Source organism: Helianthus annuus, chromosome 14, assembly GCF_002127325.2.
Source record: "Helianthus annuus cultivar XRQ/B chromosome 14, HanXRQr2.0-SUNRISE, whole genome shotgun sequence".
NCBI lineage: Eukaryota > Viridiplantae > Streptophyta > Magnoliopsida > Asterales > Asteraceae > Helianthus > Helianthus annuus.
In genome coordinates this window covers 149,296,663-149,320,442 of record NC_035446.2, presented here as the reverse complement: position 1 = coordinate 149,320,442, position 23,780 = coordinate 149,296,663, and the positions used below count along the sequence as shown (strand labels likewise).

At 36.4% G+C, this 23,780-nt stretch overlaps 1 protein-coding gene and 1 long non-coding RNA gene across 6 annotated transcripts; both read right to left on the bottom strand.

Annotated features, from left to right (window-relative positions):
* Positions 1-337: 337 nt before the first annotated feature.
* LOC110868356 (aldehyde dehydrogenase family 3 member F1) lies at positions 338-8,007 on the bottom strand. Its single transcript, XM_022117488.2, has 10 exons — positions 7,648-8,007; positions 6,884-6,952; positions 6,692-6,788; positions 4,200-4,406; positions 3,014-3,138; positions 2,395-2,499; positions 2,141-2,313; positions 1,963-2,053; positions 1,652-1,801; positions 338-728 (listed from the first exon to the last, which is right to left on the bottom strand). Exons 1-10 carry the CDS (start codon positions 7,843-7,845, stop codon positions 483-485), a joined length of 1,461 nt encoding a protein of 486 aa, XP_021973180.1. The 5' UTR covers positions 7,846-8,007; the 3' UTR covers positions 338-482.
* A 2,560-nt stretch (positions 8,008-10,567) lies between these two features.
* Positions 10,568-13,227, bottom strand: LOC110868357. 5 transcript variants are annotated; one of them, XR_002552409.2, is made up of 6 exons: positions 12,944-13,223; positions 12,256-12,338; positions 11,540-12,136; positions 11,088-11,190; positions 10,853-11,001; positions 10,568-10,720 (listed from the first exon to the last, which is right to left on the bottom strand). It is a non-coding gene; the product is annotated as an uncharacterized LOC110868357 (long non-coding RNA). The 5 variants fall into 5 exon arrangements; XR_002552408.2 differs by having other exon boundaries at positions 11,096-11,190; positions 12,944-13,222; XR_004879611.1 differs by having other exon boundaries at positions 10,853-11,190; positions 12,944-13,227.
* Between the last annotated feature and the right edge of the window lie 10,553 nt (positions 13,228-23,780).

The following is a 23,780-nucleotide window of genomic DNA, read 5'->3' as shown; positions in this document are numbered from 1 at the left end:
GGTTCGGTCTAAACTGACCTACATCCACGGGTAACTAGGAGTTTATATTTCTTGGTGCGGTACAAAGATTTCAATACAAATGAATCTCATATATAGAGATTGAAGAAATAGAAAGAAAGCCACAAACATGATCCTTTGATCAGAAAAGCATCTCTGATGTCCACTTAATCAAGTGGCTTCATACTCAACTCAACAAATACCCTCTCGTTTTCATCATCCGACAACCTTCTTTTTTTGTCCTGTCAGCAATAAATTCATAGAACGTTTCCCTGTCACATGCAGGTATGCCTTTGTGGTGTATATAAAAAAATAAAAAAAAGACCAAAAAGAATACAGGTAAATATAAAATTTTCACATTATAACTCCATATAATCCACACATAACAAATTAACTTATACGTCCTTGGCTCCAACAGTTGCACATGAAAAAAAACAAGAGCATTCAAACAAATAATAACATATAGTGTGGGTAGGTAATTAAAACTAACAAGCTTTACTTTTTAAACCTAACTTAATCAAAACAAGTGTAATGTAATCATATCGTAAACCAGATTTAAGCAGCTGCAATTTCTTGTTATTCCAGGGAGGATATCTGAATCCAAAATCAATAAGATATCCCCTCCTCATTACCGCCTTCTCATGACTGAAAGTTTCAAACGAGTATTTTCCATGGTATCTTCCAAACCCACTTCCCCCAACTCCTCCAAACGGTAATGTATCAGCTACATACTGCAATATTTTTTCACAAAATAAAAAAATTAATTGTTAAACACACGGGTGCTCATGATCTGGTTTAGCTGGTTTCGATAAAAAAAATATCTAGGTTGAACCGCTAACTATTGTTAAACATGACAAACCAAACCGGCTAGGATTGGTGGCTCGGCTGGACCCACACGTTTCAAAATCATTAAATTAGTCTTTAATTTGAATTAAAACGATAAAGATGATTTATTAGTATAATCCATATCCATAATTACATATTTTTGAACTATAAAGATATATAAATGATAAAAGGTTTAATTATCGATCACAAGTTCGAAACCATGAATCCCAAACCGGCAAGGCATGCCCTTAGTAAGAGCAAGGTGGGCGACAATCCAAGGCCCACTTTCACCGGGGGCAAACTCTTTTAATCTCTTTAAATATATTTTTTTATATAACTTGTTTTCTTATCAAACTTTTTTAATATCTTAAAATATGTTATATGTATAACTTGTTTTCTAAATAATAGCCTATAAAATTTAAAACCCAATAATATTTATAGCCCACAATATGATTTAACTGATTAGCCTATTTAATTTTGGCCCATTTAAACTCGTTTTTTATTTAACCCAACTAACCCTATAAAGCCCAATTTAAAACTTAAACTTCTAAACCCAAAAATAATAACAATATCACTTTTGAAAGTGGTTGCAAAGGTGAAAGGGCTAATTAACTTATTTGTCGTCTCAATTATCGTCGTATAATTGTGTTTTTATATATATAAGTTTATGTATAAGGGGTCCATTTTTTCTAGTCGCAAAGGGACACCGAATTCTCAAGAACTGCAAACCGGCTAACTTGTTTCGGTTTGAACAGTCTGCTTAATTTCAATGGTTTATGACACCCTGCTGCTTGAAATTAAAAGATTGATTAATATGTAGATTAAGTACTTGAATGATGGCATCATTGAAGGTAATGGCTCCTGATGAAGTTTCAGCAATCATCTTTTTTTGGAGGTTTTGATTGGTTGTGAAACCATAAACAGCAAGTGGATTTGGCCTTGCCCTTATAAACTCAACACTATCTTCAATTTTTTCCAACTGCATGCAAAAGTCAACGGTCAAGGGTTGACCCTCTATTACCATGAATGTAATGATAAAGGTATAAAAATTATTATCTAAATGTAATAATTACACTAAAAATCACTATTACATTTAGTATATATACGTACTACATTTATAGAGTATGATGGTTTTCTTACGGTGATTATTGGAAGCAATGGGCCAAAGATTTCTTCCGTCATGATCAAGGAATCAAGTGGAGGATCAAGCAATATCGTCGGCTCGATGAATCTACATCAGCTCAAGATTAATCATTAATTATCGGTCCTCTAGATTAAAATTTAAATTGTCAATAGATTAACAAAAAAAACTACTTACAAATTTTGTTCGTCTGATTTACCACCATAAACGATCGAAGACTTAACACCAGGTTCCTCTAAAAGTTGTTTTAGTCGTGAAAAGTGTCTCTTGTTGACTATCTTAGCAAGGCTATGAGATTCCATTGGATTGTCTCCAAATGATTTCTTGATGTATTTTTGCAATAGTTCCACCTTAAAAATATTTATGTTGTTATATCTGGCGATTAATGCTATAAGTGATATTGATATGAGATTTCAGATTTGTTTTCTTACCAACGTTGGTGCGAATTTTTTGTGTGTGAGAATGTAATCAATTGCGATACAAGCTTGTCCGCCACACGCTCCATATTTGCCCCAAATAATTCTTTTCACCGCGATCTGTTAGGATAAATAAATATAATAATTAATGTCTACGTATGATTTATATATATTATAGACATGTTGATGTTATTATGTTTGGCAAAAAAAATACGGGTCAGGTTTTGTAACGAGTTGAAACCATTTCTTATCAAAATAGGCTCCAGTTTAAATGGATCGTTTTAGAAGAAAGTATCAAAATGAGGCATTGGCTAAAACTATTTTTGTATAATGATGATGAGTGGCAACAAACAATTGTCGTGGCGAGTGATGGTGGTGCCGACAATGAGTGGCTACAAACAAAGGTCGTGGTTGGTCCATTTGGATGCGTTTTAGGTTAATAAGTTTTATAAAAGTGACTATTTTTGATTGGCTGTATCATTTGAGTGAACCTAAATTGACTCGTTACATAATTTGAGTTGAGTCGAACCCTACATGCAATTTTTTTTTATAACCAGCTCACTTCTTTTTATAAATAATTGATATTTCCAAGCTAAATTTATATTATTTTAATATTACAAATATTTTATATTACCTTTTTGTCCCAAGAACTAGAGATGAAATCAACCACGGCAGGGCATTTTCCACCCAACTCCAGAGTCACAGGAGTCAGAAATTTAGCAGCAGCTGTCATAACAATTTCACCCACTCTTGGACCACCTTTCAAAAACCATATCTCAAATTATGAGTCATGAATTTCAATCATATGCGTTATAGACACGTATATACAACATAATAAATACCACATACTATATCGTATAATGTAGGTTTATGTGATATAAATTGAGATATTTATTCAGGGCCGATTCTGAGAATTCGTGTACCCTATCGAGCTCGGAAAAATGTGCCCTTAGGTCTTAATAAAATTGGGTATTGAGAGGTCTAAACCTAAGGCTAGGCGGTATGGGGATCGGCCTGGGCTCGGCCTGCTCCATCGCCACCCCCAACACCGTTTCCACCCCACCCCCCTCCCCCATGCGTTGTCGTGGACGTCGGGGTCTCGACGATTGAGACACTCGAATAAGACAAAAGAAATGACCGTTGCATGCTTGGGACCGTTGGAAAAAAATAATTTAATTTAGCTTTTCAAAAACTAACGGCCATTTTTCAAAAAAACCCAAAAAAACATCAAACTTTTTTATAAATACAACCCAAATACCATGAAAAAGTATGAAAGTTCTTAGGATTTTTATTTTTTTAGGTTATGTTTTTTTTAACTTATGTAACGTTTGGTTTTTTTAATATTAATGAATTTATTTTTATATCTTATTTAATAAATGCTAAAAAAGTAGTTGAAGTTAAAAAAATAAATAAATAAAGTTGGTGGGGTAGGCTCATCCTCCATTTCCAGTGTTTCTACCTTGGAGAGGCAGTCTCCAAGGACTATGTCGTGACGTCTACGTGGCGGATCATCCTCCAAGGATGACCCTCTACCATACCGCATAGCCTAATGACAATGGGCTAATAACTAACCTAAACTTTAAAAATAGTTTTGTAAGTGGGCATGTTGGTGTTTGTATGGGTATACCCTATTAATTTATTTTTTTACATATACATACCAATTTATTTTAAAATAACGTGTCCTTCGAAAATATCGGGCTCTGTCCGATGGTCCTACCCGCCTACCCTCAGGGCCGGCCATGTATTTATCAAAACTCAAAAACTATATCGTAATCATAGGTCAATCATATTATATATAAAAAGCAAAGAAAAGTTTGGACCTGTAAAGAAAATTTTGTCAAATTTATGCCGAAGAAGATTTTCACCAACGTCGGAACCGCCTTCAACGACCTTAATACCCGAGTTATCAAGGTAATCACGGATAGTGTTGGCGAGAACCGAAGAACATGTGGGAGATAGCTCGGAAGGTTTTAGGATTACTGCATTTCCTGCTGCTATCGCCCCGATAATTGGTTCAAACGATAACCCTGTTATATTCAATTTTAAACAGGAAACATGTTTTAGGAGTCCTTACTGAAAACTATACAACAAAATAATAAACATAAACTTTAAATCACAAACTTCACACTTATTTCATGTATGTCTGTATGGTTTGCATGATTAGTAGTTACCTGTTACTATCAAATATCCAAATACTAGGTTAGAACCTCGTGTAATACACGAGTTGAATAAATGTAATCTTATATACCAAATAACAAAAAAAGTATATCTTTAAAAACCACGTTTATTATACGGGTTGAATAAATATAATTTCATATACCAAATAATAAAACAATATGTCTTTTAAAACCTCGTTTATTACATGGGTTGAATAAATGTAATTTTATATATTAAATAATAAAAAAGTTATATCTTTAAGAACACCTAGTATTGTAATGGTTGAGTAATTTTATTTTATATATTAAATAATGAAAAAGTTACATTTTTAAGAACCTCATGTATTTTATGGGTTGAGCACATGTAATTTTATATATCAATCAATAAAAAGTTATACCTTGTTATGTCTTTATAAACCCCAGGTATTATACAGATTGAATAAATCTAATTTTATATACCACATAATAAAAAAATTATATTTTTAAAACCCGGTGTATTACACGAGTTGCATAAATGCAATTTTGTATAGTAAATAATAAAAATATTATATCTTTAAAAAACCTCTTTTATTACACGGGTTGAATGAATCTAATAAAAAATTATATCTTTAAAAAAACGAACGAATATACTCGATATATGATGGATGATGTGATTCCGGTGATGGTTCTTATAAATGCCACGTAAACATAGTGAATACCGTATTTGAGTTGAGAGTTGAACACGAAAATAAAAGTATAGAACCAATAAACATTGATTAATGTTTTTGTTTACCCTTTATAAACATTTTTGAAATAAGTTCTATTCTTAACTACTTTAGTTTAATAAAATAAATAAATCATTTACATTATATTAATTTATATTTAGTGTACCTCTTGTTTTAATTTCAGGATAAATAATTTTGAAATCTAATAAATATTTCAAAATATTATATTATCTCCTATATGAATTGTTTAAATTTATATTTAATTTAATTTTATAATTATCTTTTAATTAATATTAATTATCTATAATTAAGTAGGAGAGAAAAAATTAGATGGTTTCAATGAATGACACGTGTCCCTTTATTGATTTCTTTTATTATATAGTATAGATATGTGAAATAACTAATAAGCTTAGATAATTAATAAAAAAACAATAAAAATCGGAGAAAGTTAGTTGAGATCTATTGAATCGCTATCAATCTTTTCCCTACGTACCTTTATTGTATTACGCTACAAGAATCTTTTCCCTACCTACCTTTATTGTATAACATAGTATTAAGCTACAAGTTTCCAATATATCAATCTTTTCCCTACCTTTATCGTATAACATAGTATTAAGCTAAGTTTTTAATATAAAGACATTAAATGTAATAGAACAACAGATTCGTGAATATGGTTTAAGGGGAGGTTTATTTGATAACAAAATTTAATTGATATGAAAAAAAAAAAAAACAAAAGGTATAACTGTAAACTCATTTCATTTATTATTATCTTTAACTAATTAATTAGTCACAAAACTATCATCGTCCACACTAAAGTTTTTTTGTTACACACATCAAAATTCATCCTGCACATTTTCAAATTTATCCTAAACAACTTGTAATTTATCTTACACCCCTCATAATTTATCCTACACTCCAAGTTAATTTATTTTTCTTTGAAAAAAGTATATATTTTCAAAATAAGTTACAAATATAATCTAGCTAACAATTAAAGATAAAAGCTACAAATTAATGATGTATGTAAGTTTAACAATCTACCCTTACACTAATATTAAATACAATTTTTAAATTAAACAAAATGAAACATTCTTATTAGATATATATTTTTTTTCTTTTTTCTTCTTATATGGAATTTCTTCTTATTTGAACCCTCTACTATGGCTTCATATGGTAATAAGAGATTAAGATCCGTAAAGTGTCCAAACTATTATTGTTAAACAACTTGTTTACTTTTTTTGTGTGTTAAGATTTAAGAAATCAGGGGTGTTGATTTAAGTTTATGTTGTATAAAATATATTTATGATATTTGATAAATTAAATAAATAAATTATGTTTCAGGACAAAAGATCAAATATTTTGAAGTAGGTACATAATAAATACCAACAGAAAAATGTTTTTGCCTGTACTTTGATTAAAGGGTTTGATTATGTAAAGTAAAAAAAGTTGAGGTACCAAATGGAAAGTTCCAAGCTGATATGATGAGTACAACACCAAGAGGCTCCTGAACCAACTTCGCCGAGGCGGGGAATGAAGCTAGCGGTAATTTAGCCTGTTAATAATAGTTTTACTATTTTACCCTCAACACACATTTACTAAAAACATTTCAAAAAGGAAAAAATAAAAATAAAAACGATGGATATTTACACTTTTGCTAGCCATCCATTTCTTTAAGTTTCCGAGTGCATAGTTTGCAGATTTGATCACCGTTCCAATCTTCAAAATTTCAAATCCAAAAGAATATTGTTAACAAATTATATTATTCTATAAATAAATAATAATTTAAAACTATAAACAGATTTACATCACATATTATATTATATTATATTATTCTACAAAAAATAACATTTTGAGATAAATGAAAGATGCCATGTAAAGCAGCAAGAAGCAACACGTGTTGGGAACAAAGCTTCATAAGAATTCATGCATTAGGTCATCTTTTTTAGTTACATACACAAAACAAACATGATGATAACTTGGAGTCTCTTTTTATATACCAATTTTTCTCTCTCACTCAAAACTTCAATGTAAAAATCATTACAATTAGAAGCGGACCTAGGTAGAGGGTAGGGTGAACGGATGCACTCCTTGAAAATAAAAATTTAGTGTATTTTATAGGGCAAATTCCAATCGCATTCCTTGAAAACTTGGTTAAACCCATCGTTTGCACCCCTAAAAATAGGGTATGCCGCTGATTACAATGATCGCTACTAGAAAACAGCTATATATTGAAAAAGTATTGTAGTGAATCAAAGATTTTAAAAAAATATAGTGGTTTGCAAATCTAAGTAGACTAAGTTACTAGTTGTAATCTATAGGGATACCACTTTCACAATTGTATGATATTTTTAAGGAAATCATATTAACCAAAAGGCAATGAAACAGTAATTTTTGTACCATCACATGATTACCTCATCTCTATAAGCTTCTACATGATGTTTTCCCAAATCTTGATTGAGGGCCTTCAAGATGTCACTTTCTCTCTCCTTGAAGAGAGAGAGTATCCCATGTAGTTGTGCTCTCCTCCATGATGCTTCTCTTGTCTTTCCACTTTTGAAAACCTCCCTCAATTCCTTCAACTCTCCTTCAAAACCATCCATTGCTGCCATGGTGTGTGTATGTATGTGTGTGTTGTTTGATTTGATTTTCACAAGGAAAAAGATGTCTACATATATAAGCGTCCATAGTTGCGTTGTTGGTCTGGCCTATAATGGTATAGTTTTAATACACGGGTCATTATTAGGTTTCATAAATACACCACCCACCAAATTCAAGTGTTTTGATGCACCTCTTATGAAACAAATGGTAATAAAAAGAATAGGTAGTTACCGCCAAAATTAAAATGTAACATCATACACTGATACCTTTTTACTAGCATATTTCATGATACCTATATCTAAGGTTGTTACATTTTTTTTAGAAAAGTTGGTTAAAATAATTTGTTAAATGCTTCAAAGTCAACTAAATAGGATATTTTTTTTAATTATGAATTATGATCTTATTTTTAACCCTTGTTTTAGTTGAAAACTTTTGAATGATTTTTAAACTTTATTAGTAGAATACATTTTATTTTTCATAGTATAACTTTTAATTGGATTTTTTTTTTTGGAAAATTGGTAAAGTTTCTTTGTTTTAAGACATGTATATTTTCGTCATTTTAGACTGTGGGGTATGATGGGGCGGGGGTTAGGGGCATGAGTTGACACGTGGAGTTCGAGCCTCCCGTCGGTGAGTGACGTGTCCGTAGGGTATGACGGGGCGTGGCTAGCCCGCGTGGCTTGGCAGTTTATTAAAATAAAATAAAAAAAACAAAAATTATAAAAAATACACACAACATTTAAAAAAACCTAAAATTATATTAAATTCCTAAAAATTACAAAATTCATAAAAATTACAAAAAAAAAAACTAAAAACGATTACAAAAAAAAAACCTAGAGCGTTAGGTAAATTTCAAAAAGAGCGAGCTTGTCGAACGGCTTTCGCTCCTTGCCCCGAAACTCAATGTTCGCCACCGCCACCCGGTCTTCGTGGCTTATATCACTGCTTGAAACGATCAAGCTTCGGCCGTAGCTCACGCCATTTATGTTGACACGCGTTTAAGTTGTGTCGGTCGTTTCCCACGTTATGCCGGTAGCTAGCAAAAGCTGCCGGCCAGTAACGCATTTCACCGGGTTGTCGACCCTTCATTGCGTCAACCACGCTCGTGACAAGAGCCAGCTCTTCTTCGTGTGTCCAAGAGGCCATCGATCAAGTGTGTTTGGGTTGGGGTAGCGGGTTCGATCAAGTGGGTTTTGGTTGGGCTAGCGGTGGACAACCAACAAGTTTGTTTGGGTTGGGGTAGCCGATAGGGTTGGGGTTATATTTATAGTGATGTTGACTGTTGGGTTGGGGTGAACCGCTTGGTTTGGCCAAACGGTTAGATTTTAAATTTTAAATGCCTCGCTATGACATGGCCAACAAGCGAATAGAAGCCGGCCACATAGGATCGCTAGCCCGCCCCACGCCCGGCTTTAAACTCCCGCCCCTTGGGCCACGCCGAAACCCAAGCCCACCCAGGATGGTGGCTGGGCGTTTTCAGCCCACCCACGCCCCAACCCCGTCCCGTACCCCACAATCTTAATGAATCTTATATTCTATTATGTTGTCTTTTTCTGACTAACAAACAAAAACAAAGTAATGCATTCATTTAACTTTCATAGAGTAAGCAGACATGAAAATAAAATGATAATGATCCACTTCAGATGTAACTATTATTATATTATATGAATATCAATAGAAATAGAGGTATAAAATTTTAACAATAATAAAAAAAAGTAGTAATAAGTAAAGAAAATAATAATGACTCTGTAAGCAGTGATACTAGAAATTATATAAATGGAATAACTAATCTAAATCTAATTAAAGGCATTTAACCAGAAAAGATGTAGCTCGCAAGAGATAATAAGGGAGTTAAAATCTAGGGGTTTTGTTTGGGTTAAAAATAGATCATCATGTAAGTGTATTAGCTGATCGGAATGGTGTAAATACTTTTTGTACATGTTGTAATTTCTTTACACTTTGCTCGTTTGGGTCGTGGTGTCTGTATGTTTGTCCTTTTGTCTGTTTGGTTCGAAGGTGTGTTTTAATGAAGTTTAATTTAAAAAAAAAAAGTAAAGGCATTTAAGTTTAGTAATATAAAAGCTGTTACACCTTACTCCATAAACACAACAAACAACGTTATTAACTTTTTTTTCTTTTTTCACGTTACATGTATCTGTTTCATGATAAATAAGAGGTCCCCATGACTTTTATGGAGAACTTTATTGTTTGCATGCCCTATATAGTACTCGAGTAACCCATGCCACAAAATGGTTACCCATGCCACAATATCTGAAAGCTACAAAGGTATCGGGTCCATCTGAATAGAAAAAAACACTACTACAAAAATGAGTAAATGATGCGGGTAAATTGGCTATAAAATGCAGTTCTAGACCCGCATCTTATAGCGTAGCATCTTATGGCTATAGATCAAAAGATGCGGTTCCAAGAGATGTGGTTCTAGACCCGCATCTTTTGATAATTTAACCAAAAACGACTTTTTTTCAAAATATTCAAAAGATGCGGTTCTGAAACCGCATCTTTTGGTGTTTAAGCTAAAAAAATACATTTTATTTTTCGTTCAATTTTCAGAAAATTTTATTAATAATTCCCAATAAATTCCTGATATATACAAATTATCTAAGAAAAAAATTAAAATATACAAAAAAACAAATTAAATTAAACCAATATAAAAATAACCCAAATATATATATATATATATATATATATATATATATTACAAAGGTTTCAAAGTCACATAAATTTACAAAAGTTTTAAAGTAACACAAATACATGTCCCTAAAGATAAAAGTGATATACAATAACTTCCTAAACGGATGTCTTCATACTTGAAACCTAAACTGACGTCTTCAATTCATACTTGCAACCAGAAACCATAGCAATTGCCTAACAGAACATAACATTAGCTTAATAAAATGAAGCTTAAAAATATATGCAAGTGTATATATGTATTAATTTCAAGATATCCAATTCACTCTTTTTTACAAAACTTGACCTTTAAAGTCAAAGAGTTCTTACAAGAAAAAATGTAACTAGATATTCCAACTATAGGAGACATAGCATTGGCCTGACCAAGCTTCAGCTTGGTCAAAATCTTTGCATGTCCAAAATTTGCAATCCGTGTTTTAAAGGCAGAATCCAACAATATATCGCTCGACTTCACATCTCTAGGAATTTTAACAGTTTCCAGCAACCAATAAACAATCAATTAAACAAAACACTTCAAATACTACTATAGAAAAGAAAATTATACCAGCTCACCATGACATATGAAATAAAGTTGTTCAACTGCATTGCCTTGTTCCATAATTACTTCCCCTGGGAGGAAAAAAAAACTCCACATGCATCTTAGTTACCTGAAACAAGATTAGTTTGTTGAGAAATTACTTCATCATCAAACCAAAGAGACTTTAAAACATTAAATATTATGAATATTACACTGGAAAAAAAGGTGAAATATACATAACAAATCTTAGTATTAGTGAATCGTGAATATTAACAAAAACATCCTAACAGTGATGCTATGCTACAAGTCTGGATTAAGTGAACTGTAAATTTGTCAACACTTGGAATGTAATGCCTTCTCATGTGTGTGATTTTAGTTTAACAATTGGTTGTATATTAATTAGTGTATTCAAGGTAGTAGTAGCTCAGGATATAATATGGCTGGGTCAGGCCTGCCCATTTTGGAACGATGGTACTTACATGGTAGAGTTGAGGTAGACGTAGAGAAGAAGCCCGTCAGCATAGTGATGTGTGTCGCTGGCATCACATGAAGATCAGCTATCATTTCATCTTTATTAGCTTCAGCATTGCAAAGAATCATGCTAGAAGCACTAGCACGTGCAGCCACTACGCCCTTGTCAACCCGACCCATATTGCCTCCCCTTAGGGATGTTCATTTAATAGGGATGAGCTCAGTACCAACCGGTACCGAAAATACCGTACCGAAAATTCCCAAAAGTGGGTACTGGTACCGGGGAAGTAATTTATAGGGAGGAGCTCAGTACCAACCGGTACCGAAAACACCGTTTATAACTATTAATGTGCTGGAAGTCACAATAACAAGTTTATAGGGTCTGGCAAAACCTCATTGTGATTCTCAATATCTGATTATGTATGGCCAAAATAACAGATCTGGAGAATCAGACAAGATGCTATTGTAAGATAATATTACTGAGAAAAACATAAACATTACATGCTTCAACATAGGGGCCAACAGAGTAACTGAAACCGTGGATTAAAACGAAGATGAAAACCATGATCCGGGAAGATTATAATGACATCTATCTTCAATGGATCCTATACCAAACAAAAATTGCAACGCTATAAAAAAACTTAAAAAGTACCATGTGTTAACAACAAAGCACGACTAAAAGAAAACACCATAATCATCCCAAATTAAATTAGTCATCACAAACCTCATCAAAGTACTTGACAGGAACAACATCATAGATGCTTGGATATTACTCTATTTGTGCAAACACCTTGGATATAGGCATTCCTGAAACAAAACAAAAAAAAAATTCATCACCATCTAAACCAAAATCCTTTTACACAATCATCATCTTTAGAACTGGAAAAATCATCCAAGCAAATAAAACTTCAATAAAAAAAAAGATCTTCAAAATCCAACCTCCATTACTTCATAATCTAACCTCAAACCCTAAATCCAGTAAAATCACACAACATACCATTTAATACAAACTAAATCAAACATTTAAAAATATCCTTAGCATAATTACAGTTCAATCTAGCCAAAACCTTCAACTAATTCTAACATAGTTCACAATCTAAATGACATATACTCCAATTTCAACAATCAACAAAAACATAAAAATTCATACAAAACAAATGAACCAAAACTACACATATAATATCCACAAAAAAAAAAAAATCAACAACGAATCTAGGTCAAAAAAGACCGAGAGAAAAGGGGCTGATTCCGACACTGGGATAAAGATCGAGAGCGATGACACCCATGGATGTGCCCTCGCACCTTCTACGGGGTCTCTGCAAATATTGACTACACACACACACATATATATAGTACAGATACATACACAATCCGACAAGATACACATAAAGAAGGTTAGGGGTTTTCATCACCTTTTCAAATGTGTTTAGGAACCGTGATTTTGAATTTTAGTTTAGGGTTTGTCGATTAGGGCTGGAACCATGTGAGGTTGAGGTGGTCGTCGATTGCGTCCGGTCTTCAGGTGGATGGCTTCGAGGTTCAGCAGACGACAGACAGACGGTGGAGAGGAGAGGTGTTTGGAAGATGAGAGGAAGTTTTTGGGATTTATTTGTTTTGGAGATGGAGGGAAGTGAATTTTTGTGGGGGGAAATTGGGGTTTAATTTTTTGGGGACAAAGGAAAATGAATTTTTGTGAGGAAAATTGGGGACAAAAAGTGCGGGTCAACCACCTCCGCATCAAATGACGCGTGTGAAGCCATAAAACCACTAAAAAGGCCAAAGAACCACCTAAAAGATGCGGTTTGAAGGGTGACCCGCACCTTTCAGCAATTGTCATTCGCATCCTTTGCTCTCTTTTGTACTAGTGAAATCCTCTCATGAACCAGAAAGAAAGAACAAAATGTCTTGATTAAATGCGTATGTGATACCATGTTTACAGTTGTACGCTTAAGTTTATATTTTTATGTTGTCATTAATGTGTGATGATAAAAAGTAGTATAATTCGTTTGTTTATATATATAGAAGCCAATTAACGTATAAAATGACTTAACGTACATTGCGTACGCGATTGTTTTCCAACATGCGATTTTATGTTTCGCCATGCGATTTGTGAGTTAAAGCACCTCCCATGCGATTTAATAAAGCACCCACAACATGCGATTTCATTAAGTATATTCAATCTATTATCTATTATATATAATAAATGAAAAGGATTTAGGTCACGTGTCACTTACTTAGGGCATCCTCAGTTTCATTTTCCCGCCCAACAGTACCATCCCTTTTTTCTTTTCTCACTTTTTCACAAACCCTAGATACAAAGTTTCCTCCGCTTCGCTGCTTCATTCGTCTCCTTCACGCTTGAAGGATTTAGGGTTCAATAATCAGGTATTTATTTGTTTATATGTTGATTTCACTTTTTGATTTCATTGTAATCTTCTCTCAACCTCATCGATCAAGAAAATCCACAAACCCTCTGTCACCGCTGATCAAGAAAATCCACCACTATCTCTTACGATTTCATTATGTCACACCCCGATCTCCACGTGTCACCGGTGGGCCCGGTGTGGGGTATGGTGACGTAGTTGGCATCGTCATAGACAAACAACATAACATAATAATGCACAGCGAAAGCAGAAATAGATTCATTTCAACTTTAAATAAAATGTAATATTAATTATCACAAGTGGTTGAAACGGATCCACAGGCGGATCAAATAAAATAAGATAGGTGTTCAACAGTTTTATTGTCGTCCGAGCTTGCGAGACTATTGTGGACGCTCTAAGAGACAGCCAGCCTATTTCGTTTAGTACCTGCACTTAACCTTTTGGGAAAATACGTCAGTTTACACTGGTAAATACAAATTAACTGACTCATTTTGAAAATGATTGAAAATTTATTTAAATGCACATGGCATAAATATTTTTATAACTTGGGATAATTATGCAATATAAACTTGTGAACGAATTACATGCTACTCGTGCGTTCGGTAGCCCGGGATCTTGTCCGGGTTAAAGATTAATTGACACACCACATTAAAGAGTTATACACGACGGGTGTACGCCTACACCCCGTGCTCTGGTCGTGGCCATCTCGTAAGATAATGCCAAGGATATCCGGGACACGGTCATTAACCCCCCAAAGGCTTAAAGTAAAACAAAACTGTTTAAACGAGCTGAACAAATTATTCCAATTGCATACCCAAGGGTGCAAGATTTGTATGCTCGATCAAGCGGTATTCTATATACCGTACCCCAAACCCGTATAGGGAAAATAAGTCAAAATGTATTTACCTGAGTAAGTATGAATCACAATTGGTAAGTGTAGGTAGCTTTTACTGGGCCTCCTATTCTGGAACAAAGGTTTATAATAACCTATTAGATTCCTAACGGGTCTTTATTTAAGCCTAAGCTTAGACCGGTTAGTTTTAAGGACGATACGGTACAAGCGCACGATTAAGCGAAGACCGGATAGAATGTGATTTAGACCCGACAAGTTTGAATACTTGTTTAATACGGGTATACTAAATACATTCTGGATTTTGAGATAAAAATGATAACGTTTGACCCGTTTCGGTCAATTTATGCAAACTAGTTACATAAACCGAACCGAACGCTAAAAGGGCGTTACGGGTAACCAAAAGAGTCATATGCACGTTCCCTGTGGTAATATGCTTTAAATATGATATAATATCAGCAAGTTATGTTCTATTATGCCCCGGATAATTTTAAACTCAATTTATGCCGTAGAAGGGCATTTTGGTCATTTAAAAGATTATAAAAGAGTTAAATTGGAAATCTGAGTTACGGGTCTGATTTATACAGTAAATATACTTAAATTGACATATTATAACAGTAGGGTATGACCCATAAACAAAACTTATCATTTAAAATCAAACTATGCACCGTAGGGGTATTTTAGTAATTTCACAAGGGCTAAAACTGCCAAAACTGGAAATCTGAGTTCATAAACTTATACTTACTTTATTATATGAAAATATGCTATATACATCAGTAGGTATGAATCTTATATGTTCAATATGGGTATAACGCATACTATGCGCTAAAAACGCTTAAAAGTGCGATTTAAAGCCGTTTCCGGGATTTTAAAAGAAAGCTGAGATTTTTATGTTTCCAGAATGCTCAAAATATTTTATTTAACAAATAAAATCAGTAGAAAAAGGTTTGGGGTCAAAAGGATTTATAAAACTCATTTTATGGCTTAAACGGTCAAAACCGGCATTAACCGAATCAACTTAGCGACCTATGATACGATCAGCCAAAAATTAAATAAAAAACTTCAAAAATCCCAAAATATTATATAACATCAGTGGGTAAAAAGTTTTATATCAAAAAGTGGCCTTAAATAGATTATACGCTAAATGCGCCGTTTATGAAACATAAAGATATAGTTTTACGATATCGGCCATAACTCAAAATCTGGACCACCAACTGACCTCAAATTTTCGGTGCAAGTTTATAAATCAGTAATAAAGATTTCTACTCTTTCACTTTTCCAAAAATCACGTTTTTTATCAAAAAGGGCAAAATAGTCAACTTTTAAGCATAATCGGAAACATGCATATGAATCGGCTAAGCATAGACTCGAGTAGTAAAAATTCCAGAGAGTTAAACATAAATAAAAATGGTCAAAAATAGACTCCAATACAGATCTCAAACATGCATGCATGGATCCGAATCGAGAGTCAACGAAAAAGTCGTTTTATAAGACTTTCGGTTCCGATCCGAGTTTATACTAAAGATTGTCGAGTTGATCATGATAAAACATATTCTTATATTCATTATAAAGTTATTTTTGATGATCAAACTGATTGCATGTCATCTACATTACCATTTATGCCATATTTCACAAAAACAATTTCTGTTGACTTTTTAAGAACAACTTTGACTCGACAAATAGCATGCTTAGAGTGGGAATCAGAGAATACCCTTTTGAGGGTTTGTTTCCCACATAAATACCAACTTATAAGTGGTTTCAATTTGAGAAATGACAGAGCCAAACTCGTTTAATCGAAAAGTCAAACTATATGAACAACGGATTGACTTTTTGCTAATAATCAAAGCTAGAACGAATTAGAGAGTGATATGAATGCTTACAAGGTCCTAATGAAGCCTAGATAGCACTTGGAAGTTGCCTTGTCGATCAGATTGCTCCTGGAATTGCCTTGTGAGTTCTTGAAGTTGTGAGTGTTCTTGTTACTAACACACGTGCCTCAAAAGTGAACAAATGATCTGATTAAATGGTGTTTTCAGGAGTTGTAAGAGTGCACCAGGTGTCCCAACATGCATGAGGGCTAATTGGTGAGTTTTAGAGGTGATACAAGCTGTCAAGCACTCAAAATTCGGATCAAAATGGCCATTTTCGCGAAGTCTGCATCTGGGCAGTGGGTCGCGGCCCGCATTAGGCAGCCCAGGCGGGCCGCCTGGTGTCTGCAGCTGCCAAACTTTGTTTAAAAGTGGCAGTTTTGGTCCCTGTCTTCGCACGCGAGGTTTTGGCTATTTATTTTGACTCGTAAACCCCCAAACTTGGTTTTTAGGAACCTAGGGACATTTACCAACATGGTAGAGTACTCGGTTAACTTTGCGCTCACCCGAAAAGTCATGAAATTCGACGTTGACGCTTTTAACCCCTCAAGTACGGTTTTGGCCATAACTTTCTCATACGATAACGAAACTTCATGAAATTTTTACCACATATTCTAGTGAGTATATTCTAGCATTACAAAGCTTCGGGGCTGCCAAAAGATCACTCAGAGGTATAAATTCAACATGTTGACACTTTTAGTCCCTATAGTTTGTAATTCCTCACTTTCGTGCATTTTCCGCTTCGTATGATCCATGATCCATCCGTTTAAGGTTATAAACATTATGTAGGGTTATCATAGAGTCAATTTATCCATTGTTAACACTTTGGACCCTTACGTTCCATAGTTTTCATTGTTTGTCAACTTTAGTCCCTCTAGAGTATGTTTTCGCATACTGGAAGTCTATGACACGTGTCAATACATTATTGGACGTAAATTTTCGAGGTGTTACATCCTCACCCCCTTAAAAGAAATCTCGACCTCGAGATTTACTGAAACAAATGAGGATATTTCTCTTTCATCGTGGATTCCACTTCCCACGTGTATTCGGGACCTCTACGGGCATCCCATTTGACCTTTACAATAGGTATATACTTCCTTCGAAGCTTCTTCACCTGTCGATCCTCGATCGACAATGGTTTTTCCACGAACTTCAAACTCTCATCTATGTGTATATCTGTATGCGGTATAACCAGTGATTCGTCCGCGAAACACTTCTTCAAATTACAGATGTGGAACACATTATGAAATGCGCTAAGTTCTTCAGGCAAGTTTAACTTATAAGCGACTGACCCGACACGTTCGACAATCTCGAAGGGTCCTATATATCTCGGGCTTAGCTTGCCTTTCTTACCAAATCGCATCACCCCTTTCCAGGGCGATACTTTAAGCAACACCTTATCACCTACCTCGAAGTGAAAATCTTTGCGCTTAGGATCCGCATAACTCTTCTGCCTATCCCTGGCAGCTTTCAAACGATCGCGAATCTGAACGATCTTGTCCGTCGTCTCAAAAACAATTTCTGGTCCTGATAGTTGGACATCTCCAACTTCTGCCCAACAGATGGGCGATCTACACTTTCTACCGTATAAGGCCTCGAAAGGCGCAGCTTTTATGCTGGAATGGTAGCTATTGTTGTAGGAGAATTCAATTAGTGGTAGGTTCTTATCCCAACTACCACCTAAATCGATCGCACATGCACGCAGCATGTCTTCCAAAGTTTGGATAGTACGCTCACTCTGACCATCGGTCTGAGGATGATAGGCCGTACTAAAATTCAAACGAGTGCCCAATGATTGTTGGAAACTCTTCCAAAAATGTGACGTATACCTAGTATCTCTATCAGAGATAATAGATACAGGTATACCATGCAATGCTACAATCTTATCAACGTATGATTGAGCTAACATATTGGAGCTATACGTTTCCTTGATGGGTAGAAAATGAGCTGACTTCGTCAGTCTATCTACTATGACCCATATGGTATCATTTCCTTTTTTCGTCTTTGGTAACTTGGTGATGAAATCCATTGTCACCATTTCCCATTTCCACTTGGGAATTTCAGGTTGTTGAAGCAAACCTGACGGCTTCTGATGCTCAGCCTTGACTTGAGCACAAGTCAAACATTTAGCTACATGCTCTGCTACGGACTTTTTCAAACCAATCCACCAGTAGTTTGCTTTAAGATCCTGGTACATCTTGTCAGCTCCAGGATGAACGGAATATTTAGAGCTGTGGGCTTCCTGGAGGATAACATCCCGAAGTCCTCCATAAACTGGAACCCATATTCGTCCGTTCAGTCTAAGCATTCCCTCTTTGTCGTAGGATAACTGCTCCTCAGTTACTCCTAACTTCTCTTCAGGATAGTTAGCTTCCAACACAGCTTCCTTCTGTGCAGCTAACACCCTTTCGTTCAAATTATTTCTTATTTCGATGCGCTTGGCATTGATTCTTATCGGTTTCACTCTTTCTTTCCTGCTTAAGGCGTCGGCAACTACATTTGCCTTGCCTGGATGGTATCTTATCTCACAGTCGTAATCATTTAAAGTTTCCATCCATCTCCTTTGTCGCATGTTCAATTCCTTCTGATTGAACAAGTGCTGTAGGCTCTTGTGATCCGAATAGATCACGCACTTGGTTCCATACAAGTAGTGTCTCCACAGTTTCAGTGCAAATACAACAGCACCCAATTCCAAATCGTGGGTGGTGTAGTTCTTCTCGTGCACTTTTAATTGACGCAAAGCGTAGGCAATGACCTTGCCTCTCTGCATGAGTACACAACCCATACCAGTGTGTGATGCATCGCAATACACCACAAATTCTTCTATACCATCGGGCAATGTCAACACTGGCACATTGCTTAACTTTTTCTTCAGAACGTCAAAGGATTCCTGCTGCTTAGGGCCCCAATCGAACTTAATCTTCTTACGAGTCAACGAAGTTAGGGGCGCAGCAATTCTTGAAAAGTTCTCAATGAATCGCCTATAGTATCCTGCTAATCCAAGGAAACTGCGAATTTCGGTAGGAGTCTTTGGCTCTTGCCAATTCATGACTGCTTCTACCTTTGCGGGATCTACTTGGATACCACGCTCACTTACCACATGTCCAAGGAATTGGACTTCTCGAAGCCAAAATTCACACTTCGAAAATTTGGCATAAAGTTTCTCCTGATGCAGAAGTTTGAGAATACAACGAAGGTGTTTCTCATGGTCAGCTTGGTTCTTCGAGTAGATAAGGATGTCGTCAATAAAGACGATGACGAATTTATCCAAATAAGGCTTGCAGACGCGATTCATGAGATCCATGAATGCGGCTGGTGCGTTAGTGAGCCCAAAAGGCATCACTAGGAACTCGTAATGTCCATAACGAGTCCTAAACGCTGTCTTGTGCACATCTTCATCCTTGACCTTCAACTGGTGATAGCCTGACCTCAGGTCGATCTTTGAGAAATAGCTTGCTCCTTGCAACTGATCGAACAGATCGTCGATCCTGGGTAAAGGATACCTATTCTTAATAGTGACTTTGTTAAGCTCACGGTAATCGATGCACAGACGTATCGATCCATCCTTCTTTTTAACGAACAAGATTGGTGCTCCCCAAGGAGACGAGCTAGGTCTAATAAAACCCTTAGCTAACAGATCATCCAATTGCGTCCTCAACTCCTTCATCTCTGTTGGTGCCAACCTATATGGTGCTCTTGCTACTAGCGCTGCACCTGGAATGATGTCTATTCGAAACTCCACTTGCCTATCCGGTGGTAAACCGGGGAGTTCTTCAGGAAATACTTCAGGGTATTCCGAAATGACAGGGATGTCTTCGATCTTCGGCTTTGGCTCATCCATAGTAACTTGTGCCATATAAATGACACAACCCTTCTGCAGACATCTGGATGCCTTGAGCATGGACACTTGCTCAGGCAATCCATGCTGGGTATCTCCTTGGATGGTGAGTGATTCACCAGACGGAGTTCTAACTACCACTTGCTTTCTGTTGCACAGAATCTGGGCTTGGTTGTGCGATAACCAATCCATGCCTATTACTATATCAAAACCGGCTAGCTTAAAGGGAAGCAAGGATAATGGGAAAGAATGATTCCTAATGGATATGACACACCCATCTAGGATAGTCGAGGCGGTTTCTATGGTTCCATCGGCTAATTCCACCTCATACTTTACTCTTAAGGTTTTAACAGGTAGGTTTAACAACTTACAGAACTTATCATCTACAAATGACCTATCTGCTCCTGAATCAAATAGAACTCTAGCAAAAACATCATTTACAAGAAAAGTACCTGTAATGACGTTGTCGTCCTGAACTGCTTCCTTAGCGTCCATTTTGAAGACTCTTGCATTGGTCTTCTTTCCCTCATCAGCTTTCTTAGCATTCTTTGGGCAATTCGGTCGGATGTGCCCTTTCTCATTGCAACCATAACAAGTTGCATCCTTAAGTTTCTTACAATCTAATGCCCTATGATCCGGGGACTTACAAATCCCACATAATTTCTGCTGAGATTGAGATCTAGACTCCTGCCTGCATTTCCCAAAATGATGCTTCCTACAAACCTTGCACCTGGGTTTCTCACCCGACTGATAATCTCCCTTCTTAAATCCCGACCCTTTCCTGTGGTCGTTGTTCCCTCGGTGTCGTTTCTCCGATCTTCGTGAGGTGTCATCCTCACGTTTCCTCTTGTTTTCCTCTGAGCTCTTAAGGGCTCTCAGCCTGACTACATCCTGAGTGAGTGAGAGAGATAGATCAGCTACTGATCTGAATGTCGTAGGCCTTGATGCCTTAACGCTCGCTTTGATCTCTGGTGCCAAACCCCCAATAAAACGGGCGATCCTTCTTGGCTCAGGGGTTACCAAATATGGCACTAATCGAGATAAGGTATTGAAGGTGGTGAGATATGCCTGACAGTCGAGGTTCTTCATCACTAGGGATACGAAATCCGACTCAATCCTTTCGCCTCATGTTGCGGGCAGAAATTTTCTTTGATCAGAGCTACAAACTGATCCCATGTCATACCGTACAGTGTGGCCTTACCGGCAGCTTGTAGGAGAGATTTCCACCATGCTAGTGCGTCTCCTTTAAATGACTGGGACACGTACTTCACTACGTCCCTATCAGCACACCCGCTGATATCAACAACCATATCTATCTCATCTAACCACGTCATGCAGTCGACTGCTCCTTTCTCCCCAGTAAAATCTCTGGGTTTGCATGAAACGAAATATTTGTACGTACAAGACTTACTGTGCGTATCATGCTTCTGCTTGATTTCTTGTTTCGGTACACTGCTGTGGTTGGAGGAGTGATTATCCTCATCATCCTTCTTCGGCTCATTTTTCTTAGAAGGCGGCTTGCTATGAGCCTCCGAATGAGTCTTGGGCTTGACGTGCGATACGGTTCGGGTCCTACTCCGAGTCCCGCTCGATTCCCTGAATTGCCTATCCATGGCCTTGGCAACAGCATTTTCTACCAGTGCTTGTAGTTCCGCACCAGTTACATGAATCTTAGTGTTATCAGGGTGTTCCTCAGAACGACTGTTTGTTTCTTCCGATTTTGCCATGTAGCTTTAAGAGCTACAATAAAGTAAAGACAAGGTCTATTTAGAAACCTAACAGTATTATCGTTCTTTGACGATTTATTAACCATGGTAATAATAGCCATAATAGTTAATTTATTTAATTTCATTCAGCGCTTTTAACAGCATTTATCATAGAATGAAATATGTATATTGGCACAATAGGCCTAGTCACTTGGACAAATTTCTAAATTCTAAATTTAGATTTTTATAGGATTAAAATTTGTATAATGAAACAAATAATCCTTTGCTTGGCAGGGAGTTTATAAACCATAACTGCCTTTTCGTTTTATATGACATAGTCATAACCCGTAGGCATCAAGTCATTATCAGACTCGTATACAGATATAATCTGTGGATAATTTTATTAAAAGGGTGGCTTGTGTGATTTTACAGATCACGCTAGCCAAGAATGTTAACATGTTTACAGATGTTAACAGAGATTGAATCTTTTTAATCAGGTTTTACCATATTGGCCAGGCCTTTTAATAAGACATTCAAGCTAGGTTTTACCTTCTTAAGATTCTTATTTAAATGGTAAATCAAAATAATAATTGATATTTTTCATTTATTTGTATATTATGTTCATGCATATAGATAAAATGAAAAACTTAAATTAACCATTTTTAAATAAAAGTAGACTAGTACAACTTTGCCCTAAACGGGACTTTTACTCAAATAACATGCCCACGCAGGGGCTAAACCAAATAACAAACAACAAACAAACAAAACAAACCCACGCAGGGGTTAAACAGAAACAACATACCCACGCAGGGGTAGAACAAGAGAAATATACCCACGCAGGGGTAGAGTACAGGAATAAATGTCCTCGCAGGGACATGAGTAAATGAATTAACAAACAAAGGATTTAATAATCCTTCTTACCCTTACCCTTGATCAAGTCAACCATCTTCTTAAACATTCCGCGGTTGTGTCGGCGATCTTCCCGCATTTCATGTCGCAATTCACGTCGTACGTCGTTTATCCCTTGCAGGATTTCTTGGACTTGCGGTGGCGACATCATCGGCGCCGGCGGCGGTGGCTGATACTGCGGTGGCTGAGGAGGCTGCGGCTGCTGGTATCCATGCGGTGGGTATCCAAAAGCTGATTGTCCCATAGCCCAGGGACCTCCAAAAGCACTCTCCTGATTGAGAGGGTTGTAGCCCGAAGCTATCCAGTAAGGATCCCCTGTATAGTCATAACCTGGGGGAAAAGTCGGCTCGAAAGGGTTGAACTGTGCTGCGCTAGCATACGCAGGGATTGGCTCTCCAAAGTTTTGCGGTGGCAGTGGCGCAATAGGCGCAGAAGTCACCTCCGAGACGGGATGCTGAGATTCTCCCATCTCTGACTCCTCGTGAAGCGGCGAGTAGCGGCTGCTACCTGAATGTCGAGGGGTGCCAATGTGTATCCCTCCTCGCGTAGACATACGGGCGTTCCTCCTTTGCCTCTGAGGCGGAGGAGGCAGAATCCCTCAGAAGGATCCTGCTGCTGAGGCTGCTGCTGAAGCTGCTGCTGGGAGTGCACGGGAGAGTTATGGTATGACTGGTGCATGGGAGAGTTATGGTAG

What these genes read in the sequence shown, in the direction of transcription:
- LOC110868356 (XM_022117488.2), bottom strand. Translation starts at nt 7,845, where the DNA reads ATGGCAGCAATGGATGGTTTTGAAGGAGAGTTGAAGGAATTGAGGGAG. An exon ending in TGACAAAATTTTCTTTACAG is followed by an intron (nt 3,139 to 4,199) that starts GTCCAAACTTTT and finishes GGTTTTTGAAAG; the next exon opens with GTGGTCCAAGAGTGGGTGAA. An exon ending in CATTGCTTCCAATAATCACC is followed by an intron (nt 1,802 to 1,962) that starts GTAAGAAAACCA and finishes TTTTGCATGCAG; the next exon opens with TTGGAAAAAATTGAAGATAG.